The sequence below is a fragment of the Vipera berus genome (assembly GCF_964194415.1).
Source record: "Vipera berus genome assembly, chromosome: 2".
In the NCBI taxonomy this organism is placed as follows: domain Eukaryota; kingdom Metazoa; phylum Chordata; class Lepidosauria; order Squamata; family Viperidae; genus Vipera; species Vipera berus.
This window is the reverse complement of record NC_138203.1, coordinates 176,505,863-176,523,451: the sequence shown is the minus strand read 5'-3', so window position 1 is coordinate 176,523,451 and position 17,589 is coordinate 176,505,863. Positions and strand designations below refer to the sequence as shown.

At 36.6% G+C, this 17,589-nt stretch overlaps 1 protein-coding gene across 3 annotated transcripts in view; it reads right to left on the bottom strand.

Moving 5' to 3' along the window:
* Positions 1 to 452: 452 nt before the first annotated feature.
* The window catches only part of COX10 (cytochrome c oxidase assembly factor heme A:farnesyltransferase COX10), a 124,223-nt gene continuing 107,086 nt past the window's right edge, over positions 453 to 17,589 (bottom strand). For all 3 annotated transcript variants that reach the window (XM_081319637.1, XM_081319639.1, XM_081319638.1), the window contains exon 7: positions 453 to 1,046. In XM_081319637.1, the coding sequence (XP_081175763.1) occupies positions 625 to 1,046 (422 nt within the window). In that variant the 3' untranslated portion in view covers positions 453 to 624. The remainder of the gene's footprint in view (positions 1,047 to 17,589) is intronic.

Here is a 17,589-nt window from a genome sequence, read left to right as displayed (position 1 = left end):
GCCCTGCACGGCATAGCTCATAGCTTCATTGAATTACGCAAGCCCCTTCGCCACGACAAGGCAGTAATCCATGAAGGGGTGTATTGGGATAAAAGGGGTCAATTAAAAGCAGAGTACTGTAGGAAGTTTACAGCTGTCCAAGCTTAGGAAAGTGGTTCAAGAAACGTAGACCGTTTCAAATATGGGATAAGTATTCCTTAGATTATAGACAGATGTTCATTATCTCAGATATGCTATTGATTGTCACAAAGGGGATTAACTTTTGTATAATGGTTTTACAAAGATTAGTACAATGCATTACAAAGAGTATTATGCTGTACTTCTGTCTTGTATTATGCTATTATTGAACATTTATCATTACAAAATATTTTCTGTGCAGTACTTTGGGATCTTCTGAAGGAGTGGGGTAGCAATAAAATAAATTAATAATAATCACAGTACTCAAACCCAAGAGCCTTAAACAAAATCATTTAATTTGAATATAATAAACACTGTATTTATTGGACAGAAACGATTCAGAGCATATCAATACCAACTTTTCCCATCTGCCATGATTAATCAAAACTCTCCATTTGGAAGGCAAGCTTCTGAAGCCATCTTTAATTTCAAAATATATGACTTTTTTCAACATGAGGTAATCTCAGGATGTAGGTGGCTTTGCTTGTCCTCATGGGCCAATGACTTCTTGCAGGCTAACATAAGAAAAATGAGCAATGGCAAGTGCCAGAGGCTGCACAAAAATAACTTCCTCGAACTGGCACGGTCTGCATCTCTATAGAAACGGAAGCCAAGGTAGGAAATGTATAAGTTGATTGGGAGAGAAATTACAGGGAAAGTCCACGTGGTGACATCAAGGACAGGAGCCAGTGACGTCAGTCCAATTAAGGCCAGGCAGTGACGCAGAGCCACTCGCCTGCACATTGCAGGGTGAGTAACAGACATCATGCAGTAGCCACTTCGGGAGTAATCTTCGCGGAGGCCCCAGCTCAGGGCGTTGAAATGAGGGAACTGCCAGGAGTAAAGAATTCCTCCAAGCACTAGTGATCCTGCAAAAGAGAAATTCAAAGTATTCAATTGCTCATACAGTGGCTAAAATGGACACTTCAACAATAGAAACTTTATTGCTAGATTTGCCTTTTAGTCTGGGTGGTAATGTTTTATTATTCTGTTCTTTAAATTTTTAATGCCCAAAGTCTTCTGGAGTTGGCAGTCACAACAAATTTTAACAACAGAAACAACAACAACAACAACAACATGGCTGAACTTTCTGTTTGTTATTTTATATAGCCAGTAAATCATTTGCAGATGCAGAAATCACATGATGATGTGATTTCTGCATCTGCAAATGATTTCCTGGCTATATAAAATAACAAACGGAAAGTTCAGCCAAGTTGTTGTTGTTGTTATTATTATTATTAAAATTTGTTGTGACTGCCAACTTGCCGCAAGGCAGTAAAAAGTATACATAATGCAGCTGCAAGAAACAGTTTATGTAGTTTGCCCATGTAGCCTTTATATGTGAAAGTAATAAAGTGATAAAATCAAGTGACAGATGACCAAGTGTTATGTGTATTATGTATTATATGTGTTATTATTACTATTAGCATGATGTATGAAATAAAAACAATATATACAAAACATTCTCAAAAGGAACAACCCTAGATAACTCTTGATCTTAGTCACTCTGTTTTCAGGTTGTTTCCCTTCAATTGTTGCCCAAAGAAATTTTCTGGTTAATTAGGATTCATCACTAGTAGTGAACTCTCTGGGTAAATGGAATTACAATGCTTATTAATAAAATGAAATTATTTAAAAACATAATAAAGCATTACTTTTCATATCATAATTCAGAAAAGTGCAATTTACTCTGACATTCTATCTTACAAAACAGCTGCAAAGTTCCTGGAAAGAAAAATACTCCATGTGACCACTTATACCAGCGTGCCTGGCTGAGGAATTCTGGGAGTTGAAGTCCACAAGTCATAAAAGTGCTAAGTTTGAAGACCCCTGACCTATACCTTAGTCACTTCCTAAGTGGACAACTACAGTGCATTCTACCTGTGGCAAGCTTTGAAGACTTCTTGGAAACTAGAACTGGTCCAGAATGCAGCAGCTCAGACAATAGCAGACCTACCTTTCTATGTTCATGTGATATCTCTCCTCTGTGAGGTCTCCTGGTTGACAATTGGTTTCTGAGTGCAACTCAAGAAGCTGGTTATTGCTATAAAGTTCTTTTTTTTTACTGAAAAGTTTTAACATACAATTTTTCTTTAAAACCCCCCTCCCCCTCCCTCCCTACCTCTCCCCCCCTCCCCCCCCGACTTCCCAGAGCTAAATACAAGGTATATATAAAAAAAACCAATCATAAACAATCATATACTAACAACCATAAACTCTAAAATCTATCACTCTCTAGCTTATATAGGATAAAACAAACCTTAGTAATATTAAATATATATATATAAAAAAAACTAATATAGAAAAAAAGAAGAAAAAAGAAAGAAGACTTATTCAAATGCTACATAAAACTTCTTAACCCTATACTTATTCTGGATAAACTCAATCCATTTTCTCCATTCCATAATATAGCGTTCTTGCGAGTGATCTTTCAAATAGGCCGAAATCTTCGCCATCTCTGCCAGGTCAGAAACCTTTAAAGTCCACTCTTCTATAGACGGCAATTCCTCTTTCTTCCAATACTGACCTATCAAGAGTCTTGCTGCCGTAATTAAATTCAACATCAACTTAGTGTCCACAACTGTAGCATCTGTAATTATTCCCAACAAAAAAAGTTGTGGACAAAACTTTATCCTCTGTTTAAAAATCTTCTGCATGTTCCACCAAACTTTTATCCAAAAGGCCTTAACCTTTTTACATGTCCACCATATATGAAAATATGTTGCATCTTCATCACCGCACCTCCAACATTTAGGCTGATAATTCGGATACATACTTGCGAGCTTTTTAGGATCTAAATGCCATCTATAAAACATTTTGTAGAAGTTTTCTCTTAGATTTTGAGCTTGTGTAAATTTTACGTTCCTCACCCAAATCTTTTCCCACGTGTCCATTGTAATAACCTCCTGGATATTTTGGGCCCATTTTATCATACAATCCTTAACAAGTTCTGTTTCTGAATCAATCTCTATCAATGCAAGGTATATCCGTTTAATATGTGCCGGTCCCTGGTTTCTAATTTGCTTTATCAAATTTTCATCAGTCATTGTAAAACCATTTTTCTGATCTTCTCTCCACCTGGCCCGTAACTGAGTATATTGGAACCAGTTTTGAACAACCTTCTCTTCTCGCAAGAGACTATATGATTTCAAACACCAGACATTTCTTTCCAAACTTAGGATCTCCTTGTACGTAGTCACATCATGTTTGAAACCAGCATGTATATTTTCTATTGCGTGTTTTGGAATTGCCCACAGTGGTATCTTGCAATCTAACTTATGTCTGTACTTCTTCCAAACTCTCAGCAATGCCTGTCTTAAAATATGCACTCTAAACACATTGTCTACCTTCTTGTCATACAACAAATATGCATGCCAGCCAAACAACAAATCATGGCCCTCAAGATTTAATAATCTCTCCTGTGTCAAATTAATCCAATCACTTATTCCTACTAATGCAGCAGCTTCATAATATAGTTTAAGATTGGGCATTTTAAGCCCACCTCTCTCACGAGTATCCTGCATAATCTTAAGTTTAACTCGTGGCTTTTTCCCTGCCCACACAAATTTATTGATACCTCGCTGCCATTCCTCCAAATTAGAATCTTTCTTAAGAATCGGTATCATTTGAAATAGAAATAAAAATTTAGGCAGGACATTCATTTTCACTGCTGCAATCCGTCCCAACAAAGACAATTGCAATTTTTCCCAATTCTCCAGTTCTTTTTGAATTTTCCCCCATAGTTTTTCATAATTATTTTTATATAACTTTGTATTAGAGGGCGACAAAAACACCCCCAAATACTTAACCCTTTTAACAATCTCAAATCCAGTTAATCCTTCTAAAAGAGCCTTTTGCGAAGCTGTCATATTTCTGACCAAAATTTTGGTTTTCTGTGTATTAACTTTAAATCCAGAAACCTTCCCATATTGTGTTATTATCTCCATCAGGTCCACAACAGAGTTCTCTGGCTGGGTCACTGTAACAACCAGATCATCGGTTGCAAAAAAATTTCCCCAAAATCCATTTTGTCTAAAACTTTCAACAAAAATTGCCAATTCAATTGATCAAAAGCTTTTTCAGCATCTAAGAAAATTAGCGCCGCAGAGATCTGGTTGTTCCTTTCCAAAAACTCTAACACATCAACTATATGCCTCACATTATTTTTCATTTGCCTACCACTAATAAACCCCGTTTGGTCCCCATGAATCACCTGTTGCAGAACCCTCATCAATCTATTAGCCAAAACCTTAGCAAATATCTTGTAATCTGTATTTAAAAGCAATATCGGTCTATAATTTTTAACTTGAGTAGCATCTTGGTCTTCCTTCGGAATCAAGGAAATAAAAGCTGTTCTTCAAGACGGTGGCACCTTTCCCCCCCTCTGGATTGTCTGGAACAGTTCCTTTAACGGTTTTATCATCTCCATTTGTAGATTTTTGTAATAGGCCGCAGTCAAACCATCCGTACCTGGTGCTTTATCCCCCTTCAATTCCTTAATTGCTGTAACAATTTCTTCTTCTGTAATCAATTGATTAATCCCTTCTTTTTGTACTTGCGTAAGACCCGGGATGCTAGCATTTTCCAAATATATATCAATGTCTTTTTCATTAATTTTCTCCTTAGCATATAATTTAGAATAAAAATCCACAAAAGCGTCCTTGATAAGGTCCTGTTGAAACACAACCCTTCCTTTATGCTCAATCTTGTCTATATTAAAAGCCCTTTGTTTTTTCCTCAATCTGTAAGCTAACCATCTACCTGGTTTATTAGCGTTGCAAAAAGTATTATGCCTGGCAAACCGCAGATTGGTTGCCACTTGGTCAGCCATTAATTTATCAAATTGTCCTCTTAACAATTTAATAGCCTCCTTAGTCTTCACATCCTCTGAGTTCAAAATCAAAGCCTTTTCTTTTTCCTTTATTTCATTCTCCAGTTCTTTCCTCCTAGCTTCCACAGCATGTCTATGTTTATTATTCATATATATCAACACCCCTCTCATGTAGGCCTTACTAGCATCCCACACCATATCCATAGAGGTACCTTTGTTCATATTAGTTTCAAAAAAATCCTTCATCCGCTGTTTACATTCTTCCACATTTCTCTGGTTTCTAAACAAATTCTCATTTACGCGCCACGAGCGCCTGTCCCTTTTCTCCTTATCAATCTCTAACCAAACTGGACTATGATCAGAGATAGTTCTTGCACAAATCTTCACCTTTTTAGTCCTCAAAAAAAAAATCATTAGTCACCAAAATAAAATCAATCCTCGAAAAAGATTGATGTCTATCAGAATAAAAAGTATAATCCTTTTCCTGCAAGTGTCTCTCATGCCAAATATCTCGCAGTTCCAAGTCATCCTTCATTTCAAAAAAAGATTTAGGCAGTCTAGCATGACTTGGAATGCGCTTAAAAGCTCCAGCCTTATCCATCTGTACATCCAAAACACCATTCCAGTCCCCCATAAAAATAAAAGATTTATAATCCAACTGGGTAAGCTTTGTATGAAGTAAACTAAAAAAGTCAGCCTGTTGTTGTTGTTGATTAGGGGCATACAGTCCAACTAAAAGCGTCTTTTTGCCTTCTAGCAACAAGTCTATCAGTACATATCTTCCATGCTTGTCTGCTTCAATTAAGTCCGCTGTTATGGCACTTTTAATATAAACAACCACTCCATTTTTCTTATTCATTGCAGAGGCAACAAAGTGCGTACCCAGTCTTGAGTTCAATAAAAGCTTTTGGTCCATAGCCCTAATATGCGTTTCTTGCAAACATATAACATCTATCTTGAATTGTTTTAAATATTGAAAAACTTTCTTTCTCTTCTGTGGTGAATTTAGTCCATTAACGTTCCAAGTCAAAAATTTAGTTGCCATGCATATCCTCCCAAAGCTCTTGAAGCACTGCTTTGATAGGACTATCTTCTTTAGGCCGTGCTCCTCCCACTGCTTGGCTATGAGTACGTTGTGAAGATTCCGAAGACTTTTGCTGGTCTTGTTCTTTTATTTTCTTTGCCCGTTTTAAAGCAGCACGCGTTACCCTTTGCTCTCTGGGATCATCCAAAGAAACTATAGCTTGATCTCCTCCAGCACCGTTTTCCTCTACTTCAACCTCTTGATGTTCTCCCTCTCCAGATCCCTTTGCAGCTTCCAGAAGTGTTAATGGGGTTGCTTTTAAAACGTTATTATAGAAATCACGCGCTTGCTTCACAGTAATCAGCCGGTACCTTTTGCCTTCATACATCACCATCAACCCATCTGGAACCTCCCATCTGAACCTTATATCTCGTTGCTTAAGCTCTTGCACAAGAAATGTGAAGTCTTTCCTTTTCCTTAAAATCTTTGGAGGAATTTCTTTCAAAACCAAGACTTCTTGATCAGCAATCACAACTTTAGCATCATAGGCAGCTTGTATAACTTCATCTCTAATTTCTCTTTTTGCAAAGTAGACCACCACATCTCTAGGCAGCTTTCTCTGTCTAGCAATCCATGAATTCACACGGAACACTTTATCCATAGCTTGTCTTATTTCAGATGCTGGCTGATTCAATACCACTTCGAGAGCCTCAGAAACCAGCTGCTTTAGATCTTCCTTAACATTCTCTTTTAAGCCTCTGATTCTAACAGCAAACTGCATCTGGTAATATTGAGCAAGACTTAATTCCCTTTCCATTTTATCTCTTAAATCTTCATTCTCCCGTACTTTTGCTTCTAATATGGCATTCTTTTGAGTCAAATCATCCACTTTTTCATCCAAATCATCCACACATTCCGCCACTTTATGCACTGAAGACAAAATGTCTACCTTCATCACGCTGTACTTCTGTTCCATCCTCTCTTCTATTCTCTCCTCCAGTTTCTCCAATTTCTCCTCCATCTGTGCAAATTTATCACCCATTGATTGATTAATTGATTCCAAAAGTTTATCCAAAGCATCTCGTAAGTCCTTCGGTGTCAATTGCTATAAAGTTCTTAATGACTATTTGAAAGATTACCTATCTCTGTTTCTGTATACCTTCCGCGAAATCAGGTGAAATGGTTGCAGATTTTCTAAAAGCAGCCATTCTGCTTTCAAGAGGTACAGAAGTAGTTTAAATAAAACAGATGAAAAGGTGAGGACTGGAGAGCAGAACTATAATAGTACCATTTTTTTTAAAATGGCACCTGAATATTACCTTACCAAATTTCTGGTGCAGATTTATTAAGCAGAAATGCATGAGAATAATCTTGTGGTAGTCATGTAATTTAGATGTATACAAAGCTGAAGATGCTATTAGTGTGGATAAGCATGTAACCTTTCAGCACTACAAACTCCATGTGCCATAGCATTTTATTGTTATTCTGTGCACATCAGAGTACAAAATTTAACTGTGCAGGATAAAAAAAAGAACCTTAATTATTGAAAATGTGGGCTTATTATTCTGTTTGTGAGTTAACTATTTTTGGACAACTTTAAAAGTTGATGCAAAAACAAAAATTAAAGGGGAAACGAGAATCATTCTATAATAAGAGCTCAGCCACTTGGGCACTGTAATTGTCACAATAATTATGGAACATTTTCTTATAATTATAGTCCATGTTCAGCATTTTATGTTTCAAAAGACTGAACCAAAGGTACCCAATAGTCTCTTCAGAAAATCTGTCTTTCCTGAGATACTTTTTAATAAGCATTACTAGATCCAAAAGCTTAACTGAATTTCATAGGTCAAGGTCTGAATGAGTTTCATGCATTCAAACTTCAAAGCATAACAGGAAAATCTGTTTATTCACAAGAAGACGGACAAATTCTTCTAATGGTGTTGAACAATATTTTTGCCATGGTCTGTACTTCCTTCCACTTTTTTTTGGCTAATAGTAACTTCTCTGATGTAGAGCTTCTATTAAAAAATATTTTGCTCCAGTTTTCAAGCCATTTTTTTCTGTTATAATCTACGTGCCTGTATTAAAAATAAAATCTGCAAATTTGGACTTGAACACTATTTGAGCTAATCCCCTCCACATCAGAAATAATTATTCCCCATTCTGTATAAAATATAAAGTATAAAATATAAGTATAAAATCTACTATGCACAAAAAATATCTTTTATCTCTTAGTTATGTCTGCATACGTATATCTGAATGGAAACTCACGGTAATAATGTTTTGCAAAAAGTCTTGCAATGTTAAAAGTTTGGTTCATTCAACTCTGTATCATTCACAATTTCCAAATTGGAACTTAAAACTAATTTACTACCTCTTTCAAAGTCTTAGTGTCTGGCTTCATATGCATATAACAGAGACAGCCAACCAGGCACTGTATAAACAACATTGAATGGTAACAATATCAGCTCAAAAACAGATGTTAGAAGTCTTATTACTATTCCTAAAGGCAACGTTTATTGCTTTGGCTTCCAAAAAAACACTTTTGTTAAACGCTCAATTTGAGTAATTCTTTTTGAATAATATGAAGGAATTTTAAAATTATTTCTACATTCTAGGAGATAGTTGATATACTTAGGGGGTTGATATATTTATTTGTGCATGGTGGTTGGTAGTGGTGAATACATGTCTACGACTTTACTAGTTATGTAAGATAATGTAGGTATTCTGAAGTTTAAATTTAGTCTTTAAGAATCTCTGTTTAGAAGGGTTGTATGGTTGTTTTAATTGGTTTTAGTAAAAATGGTAGGTCCTCTTAGCTTATAAGATACTAAATTAAATAAATTAATCTTCCTTAGTCTAGATAACACCCAGGGGGAGGGCCTTCTCAGTGGGTGCGCCTGCCCTTTGGAACCAGCTGCCCGTGGAGCTTAGGACTGCCCCCGACCTTCGGTCATTCCGCCAGGACCTGAAGACCTGGCTCTTTGAGCTTTCCGGCCCAGGCTGAGAGTTTTTAATTGGGGTTTTATATTTTTCAGGGATCAAATTTAATTATTTTTAACTGTTTTTAACTTTTGTATTGTACTGATGTTTTTAAATACTTTGTAAACCGCCCTGAGTCCTACGGGAAAAGGGCGGTATATAAATTCAATAAACTTAAACTTAAACTTAGATCAGTGTTTCTTAAACTTTTTGTTCTCAGGATTTCTTCCCACTTCTAAAAATTATGGAGGACCCCAAAAGAGCTTTTGTTTGTATGGGTTATATTTACTGATACTTACTATATTAAACATTAAAAATGACACATTCATACAATATTTATTTATTGAATCAATTAAAAATAAAAATATTAAATTATTAGATATTAACTTACATATTTTTTAACAAAATAATGAGTAACATTTAAATTTTTTTGGAAATATCTTCAACATCTGGCAAATAATTTGGAATTGTGGACCCTAAGAGGTATTGCGGTAGTCACAAGGGGCCCTCAGACCAGACTTTAAGAAACACTGGTTTGGATGTCTGATATTAGAACCAGAAAACAAGCATAAATCCAGCTACATTTTGCAATAGGAGAAACACGAATGTCAGTTATCTAACTATATACATTTCAAATTTAACCTGGAAAACGAGTATAACTAAGCCTTATTTTATATAAAGAACTTTGTTTCATTATCAGAATACCGCCCTCAAAAAACCTGATCCAGTAAAATAAGTAAACTATTTTTTAGAAGTAAAGTTATATCTATAATAGGTTGACAGATTTATTAAAATTCCTGAAGCATGTCATTAGTTTAATTTCTACACTGTACAACACATCAAAATATATTTTATATAACCCAGTATGGTGGAAAAATATTTTGATGAGAAGGTGGCAAGGTTGCTACGATGCAAGTACAAGTTTAAAAAAGATTCTTTAAAAAGATTCATACTTAAAATATAACTTATTTCCTCAAAAATAATTATACTAAGTGTATCTCTTTTATCAGGGAACCAGACTCTTAAGAAAATATACTGAGCAAATGTAGATCACTTTTAACTTTCATTAGTTCTAGTGTTGAAATTTTCTTTTATGAATCACAAGGGCCACTTAAAGTATTTAGCTTTGGCTGAATTACCCATTGTGACCCAAAAAGTTTGATTCAGTTTTTAAAGAAATTATAAAAAAAACTACTTTTAAATGAAAAAAGTAACTTCTGAGATCAAGGATTATGGATAACACAACAGGTCATGCTTACTTTTATTATTATAATTAGTCTATCGAAGTAGCATAGCTTTCTCCTGTTCAACAATGTACAGCTTTTGCTTTGGGAAATGTATGCCATCAAGAAAGACATCTTGCCTTTTTTATATGAATGTAGTGAATTACAAAAGAAAGTGTTAATTTTAGATATAAACTACGGTAGATATAAATCATGTCATACAAGTCATACAAGCTGCACAATCATGGACTATTTTCAAGGTAGAAAAATAGCTATAGCCATTGTTTGTTGTTACTGTAATGCAGTCTTTAAATCCATGTCAAGCAATTGGAAACTGCAACTGGTGCAAAATGTGGCAGCCTGAACAGCGATAGGTATATCCCAATATACCTGGGTGATCCTATTGCTTCAAGATCTACATTGGTTGCCAGTGGACTCCTGGGAGTGTTTTAAGGTGCCGGTGTTGGCTTTAAGGCCTGACATAGATTCAGACCAGGCTATCTGTGGGACTGCAATTTCTGCACTGATCTGCTCATCCCATCAGATCCAATCATCTACATTAAAATATCTGGGTCCCATCATCTACATTAAAATATTCTATGATGTGATCCAAGAAATAATATTTTTTTATTGCTGTTGCCATACTTTGGGATTTTCTCTCTACAGAGATTATGTTGGTATGAAACTAGTGAGTGTATAATTTTGTCTACTACTGATAGTTTTGATAGTTGTTGATATATTACACTCAGGTTCTGTTATTAGTTTTGAGGGAGTTCTTTTTTATGAATTGATTTTTATTGTCAGATGCTCAGAGCTTTTGGAAATGGCATACAAAAATAATAAATAAAATGGTGTGTTGATTCTTGCACTAGCCTTAGTTAATGTGCAGCCCCAAACTAGTCTAAACTTCTTATTTCTCCAAATCAAACATACTGTGTTTCCATGATAGAATGAGCTACAAATTACCTTAGCCACATTTCAATCTTGTGTGCTGCGTGAACCTTGCCTGCACGACACTTTCTACCTCAGTGTGACAGGGATACCCAGAAAATTGGATTAGCAGAATAAACCATGCCTGTTAACAATGGGGTAAGCTTGTGGTATGAACCCAAATGGGAAGAATTTAAAATATGAACTGCATTTTGACATTTCACTTTTAATCTTCTGCTTCAAAGCAAACCTGAATGCATCAATTCTCTACAGGAGAAGTTAACCACAGGTGCTTTCTTTCTCCCATAGAATCACCAAGTTACCTAACTATCACTTAATCCTTAATACAAAATGGTCAACTTTTTCTATCAGGACCAGTGTACAACATGATTAAAGCAGGAGCTCCATCTAAACCAGACATGTCAATCTTGCGACATCACATGACGTCGCGCGACGTGTCAGAATGTTTTCCCCATTGCCGGCAAAGGGGTGGGTGCGGTTTCCTTGTGACGCGTCTGGCCTGCGGGCCGGCAGTTTGACACCCCTGATCTAAACTGATCTGAGAATAATCAGTCACTTCGAGTCCACTGGAGCTTACTTTCCAATAATTATATGGACAGAGTAAGTCTCAGAGGGTTTTTATTTTTTAATTTTAAATATCAGGTATCCTTTAAAAAGCTAGGCTACTGGTTGATTTATTTATTTTATTTATTTATTCGGTTTATATACCGCCCTATTCCCAAAAGACTCAGGGCGGTTTACAAGGCAAAATTTAAATCCAGTAGGACTTCAGGATCAGTAAGTTAGAAATCTGGCCTTATGGAATGACTTCTTCCCCTTCACTTCTAAGAAAGTAGACGACCTAGGTGATTTAATCTCTTATTTAAGGGAGAACAGAAGAAGAGCAGCTCTGCGACAGTCTGGTTCATTTCCAGTGGGAGATGAAGCACCTGCTACGACTATATTGAATTTTGTGTGGTTCAAAAGACTCCAGTATGATCAAAATACATCTATTTAGAACTTACTTCCATGTAACCATATTGTTTGATGCTTTCCAGAGGGATGATATAGGCCCTAGGAAGCCTAGGAAAGGCCTAGGGCCTTTCCCTATTACCAGCTGTTGTTTTCTTCCTCCATCCTTAAATCAACAACAGAATTTAAAAGAGCAAGCAAGAAAGAAAAAATGGCAAGACCTTGCAGGCACAAACCATGTACTTCCCCTGGATTGACAAATGGAAGGATTTATCTTGCCCAAAGGATGGCAAATACTCTGAACAGAAATAAGAGACTGGAAGGTGCACAGTAGATGACTAGAGAGGACGAGGCTGCATTAATTAAACAAGAGTTCATCACCTTTTGAATTAGAATTTTCGACAAGCATCCAAAGCTGTATTCATAACATGTTTACAATATGGTTCCATAATATTGTTTCAGTTAATGAGGCTGTAATCAAATCAATTTCAGTCCTATTATTCTCACACATTACTGTCAAGTCAACTCATTGTTCTTGCTACTACTTTGGTGCCCCCTGCTGATTACTTTGTAATAGAGACCCAGGGTAGAACAAACTGGAGCAGCTGTCCCATATGGGTGGTTGAGTATTTTTTTCTTTTATTTGAAAGCGCCAGGAACTTAACACAGCTGTGTACAGTGGAGATGACAATGAATTTATTGACCGGGCCCTGACTTTGATTGCACCAATCCCTCAGGTATCTCAATGGCAGAATGACCAATATTTTTGTCTGAGTGGGGAAGAAGAATCAACTGACTTTTGCCTTATTACATTAAAAAAACTGCCTACAAGCACTACCCATATGTTTGCACATTTGTTAGATGAGCAGCATAGTTGGCGTCTAGTCATGCCGGCCACATGACCACGGAGACGTCCTCGGACAAGCGCTGGCTCTTCGGCTTTGAAACGGAGATGAGCACCGGCCCCTAGAGTCGGAAACGACTAGCACGCATGTGCGGGGGAACCTTTACCTTTTTACCTTGTACTATCCATCACTGCTGAGATGTTTGTCTCTTTTACAAATCGAGTAAGGTATTTTTTGGAATGTTGTGAGTTTTGAAGAAGATGAAAAAAAATATCAGGGTTTTACTGAAGAGGTAAGCAGCTCAATTCTCTATATAATTCTCCAAAACCAGGATAATTTGCTCCAGGCAAAGATTTACCTTGCCCCCCCTTTTTTTTGCAACCACTAAGTTACATATTTTGTTTGAAGGTGGTTTAAAACATGAACTGTCTGTCTATCATCCTACCTATTGAAGGAAACTTCACTTGAAGTTTCATTAGTGTCATTGCTTCCAAATAAAGTGAGGGGTTTTCTTTACCATCCTTCTTCTGGGTAGCTGAGGGCTTTTCCAAGAGGAAGGGCACATACAATTGTCTTTTTCTTTTCCCCTTGGTGTTTTGTTGTTAAACCAATCCATCTGCCACCTGTCACTTACTGATAAGAAGTGCCCAGTTTAAAATCCCCAGTTGTAAATAGATGTGGGCTGACATAATTAATGTCTACCCTACAACCCAATTTGAATTACAAAGTCAAGGCAATTTGGAAATCAGCCTCAGTGTGATTAACATTAGTACACACAGGCAGTCTACAAATTCCACAGCCCCAGGAATTATTTAAATTATCTGAAAATGAATGAAAATTAGGGCAAGATGTCTTTCAGGAAACATAGAAGGCAGAAGTGGGGAGTCTGAGATAAACCAAATAGTCTCTTGAGATAAACATCCTTGGGCCCAGTAATACCAATGGGTCTAGGCTATTGTGGGTCTCTAATGTCTAATAGAGTTGCCAGGCTATGGTTATCTGCCATGCCACCATCTGAACTGTACCACAGTAAATCCTCTTATCTGATGAAGCCTTTTCTGGCAAATATCCCTCTTGCAAACAGGATTGTTTCACACTGGATTCATTCTCTCAGCATGGAGATGCCATGCTTTACAGTCTCTAGAGTCCACTGTGAAAGTGGGAACTAGACACCATCTTGCAAGGCTACTGCTTTCATATGGACCTACTGCTTTCATATGGAAATGTGGTAATAATAGAAATATCTTGACTGTAGATGACAATACTTGCTGTAATTAGGGTTATTCTGTTCCAATCTGTCTGTCTTTTTTCCTGTTTTTCTTGTTAGGTTTATTATTTTAACTTTCTAGTTGCTGTTTGGAACTAAATAAAGACAAGATTTTGATACACGGGAGAGGTGACTACATGAAATTACAAAATTAAGGCAGAGATCACTGACATGCTTTGTAGTAATGATAACTGATATTACAATAATAATTGTAATAATGAAAGTTTAACTCAGAAAACCTGCCCAAAACTTAAAAATAGTTTTTTCATCAACTAACAAATTATACATATGAATTAATTATAGTCTATTAACCACAATAATGATTTGAATTTGAAGCATGATAAATTTAAATGCACCTAAATTCCTAAACTAGACCTTTTTTCAAATAAAACCAAACAAATTAAATAATACTAGAAATGCAAATTATTAGATAAACAAGACCAATTGAGAAATGGAGATTTCTCTAATTTTGATGTATTATTTTGTGTGTTGTATTTTTTCTTCTTTTTGTTGAAAGGATAAAAGGAACATTTAAAAAAGAAAAGTTCTTCATAAATGCTAATACTTCTATATTTCAACTATCCCAATTTATCTTTAATTTGGGAAAAAAAACTTTCTGGAGAGGCCTGTGTATATATAAACATCTTTGACTAGTTAGTCCTCTCTATCTAGATTAATTGCATTTTTTATTTTTTTTTCAAAATTGAAATTGGCTTTTAGATTCTGATTTACAACACAATTCTAGTCATCGAATTGCAGAACCACTAAACAGGACTAGATGGTATTCCATGAATCAAGAAGAAAAAGGGTATATTAGTAATAAATTCTTGCCCAAAGGAAAAATGAATTGATGATTCACTCTGAATGGCTAGATTTAACAACGCAAATAAACAAATTCCCCTTCCTATAAAAAATAAAATACAGCAAGTGCCAATAAAATCTTGGACTTCTTTTTCTCTAATTCTCTTTTCCTTGTTGAATTACTTTTTAAGAGAACTTTACTTTCTCTATTTTTAACCATGCACAAATGTATTTCTGCCTTTTTACTTAAAGTAATATATGCTAATTAATGATGAAGTACTAATGGATTCCAGAAATCTGGCATGAAATCTGTCTCCTTGCCCACACTAACAAAGGTATTCACAATCTGTCATTAAAAAATATTTTTTTTAAAAAAATATCTCCCTTTTTTCCTTCTCTCTTATGGAATAACTTCTGAATGAAATCTTATGAAATGAAGCCCTGAAATGTATTTTGAGAACTGCCCTTCATTTATTGGTAATTTTGTATTTATTTACATTGATTTTGTGCTGGCCATCCTAGAAATTATGTATAAATAATGAAATACTGCTTACATTTAAATGTTTGACAGGAGTTCCAAGATTTATAAAGAAAATATAAATGCCAAACTGACAATGAGAGAATATGCAATCTATGCAATCAAAACTTTTCACTAAATTGCATAGAACAGACCCAGAGCATACCAAATGTCAGCAAGTGGCAATTCAATACAACTTCCAGAGTGAATGCTACTGCCTGCAAGTCCAACAACAATAAAAGAATGATGTGAGACAGACCTGGCATGGATTGGATACATTTCTATTTAATGGAAGATGTCTTGAAATAATGCTTAAAGTGAGCAAACAGCTGAGTTTGCAAAGCTCAGCATGCCAAAGTAGTTCCCTGTGAAAACGAAGCTGAAAACCATTCTTTTTTTTATGGATGCTCTCCAAAGACTTCTATAGGACAGATTCAGTGGTATGAAATGCCAGCCATCTGTAGGTTCTGATCCATGCTATCTGACGCACCAGATGAACACCTGGAATTGCTGGAGAGTATTAGATAAATGTCAGTCTCTGGAAGAGCCTAGCCATCAGGGAGATATGATGAGGGGCTAGATCCAAGACTTCCCTCCAATCCTAAAGTACATTGTGCAGAAGGTCAAGGAACGCAAAGGCATTTTGCATGGTTTCTCATCTGTCAGGGTTGTCCTGCCTTTGTTGTCTATACATTCAGGTACTACTGAATGGCTATCATCACTAGAAACCCTCTGTTGGAAACAACCACTTTGGCTACTGTAATGCTATGTGTATGTGTGCTGCCCTGCTTACTCACACATACACACATACACACCTATAACTGTGGTTTAGTGAGTTTATTAATATTCCCCAGCAATTCCCTTTATTAAAACTGAGAAATGTCCCAATTAAGTCCAGCCATGAACAGACCAAGGTTAGTCAACTGAGCAATGGCTAAATAGTCCACAAAGCCTTGAAAGTTTCTCAAACTTACCAGGCAAACTTAAATCCACTCACAAGAGGCAAGAAAAGTCTAGAGTTTTCAAGGCATGATTCCATTCCAAGCATGGTGCCAATCCAGAGTGAGGCAGGAATCATGACAACCAGAAAACACACAGCTAGGAAACAAACACGTTGTTCCTAGTAACGCTTCTACCTGTCTGCTGTGATAAATAGCCAGCTTCCAGTGTAGCCCATCAAGATGGGCAGGGCTTTCTCCTCTCGAGTAGTCTGGCTGACGTTCTCTGCTCCTGTCTTTTCTCTGTTCTACGTGCTCTCGGATCAGGTACAGAAGACAATTCCTCCTCCTGTTTGCTGGCTGTCTGCCACTGCAAACTTTCCCCAGTTGGAGGGGAAATCCATTCTGGATGGCCGTTCACAGCCATCAATTAATTCAATTCCTGATGTGCCAGGAATCAGCTCATTCTCCCCTAAGCGACATCTAAGGAGGTATCAAGGGAATCATCCAAGGTATCAAGGGAATCGTCCAACCTGTTGCCTGTGAAGCTGCCCCTTGGAACTTAGACCAATTGACAACCTACATTTGGACTCCAGGGCATCTGGACGATGGCCTGACTATAATTTTGCTCTTACCACCTGGATTCTGGCTATTTTGAATCCTCTTTTGCAAGTAAGCCCTCTAGGGACGGGGATTTTGTTGCTCTGTGGGTGTACTTGAACACTCTCCCTGTTTGGCGTTGCTTGAAATTGTCTTTCAAGTAAACTCCTTGGTGTGCACGCATTATGAGACTGGGTTGGAACAAGACAAGGCAGTGGTTTCACATGATATATATATAAACAAACTCTTCAATTTTTTTCTACAATTCAAGAGAAAAAAAATGGCCCCATGCGCTTTGTACCATCAGTCCATTACACCCCTTAAAAGAAAAAAAAGTTAAGCACAGCCCCTGGCTATTAAAAGATTGCTTATATCTTAGGAATGAATAGACAGCAAGATTTCAAGGTATGTGAAAATGCTGGCGGCAAAGGCTAAGCAGGAAGAGATCAGGCACAGGTAATTTCACAGAAAAGACACAC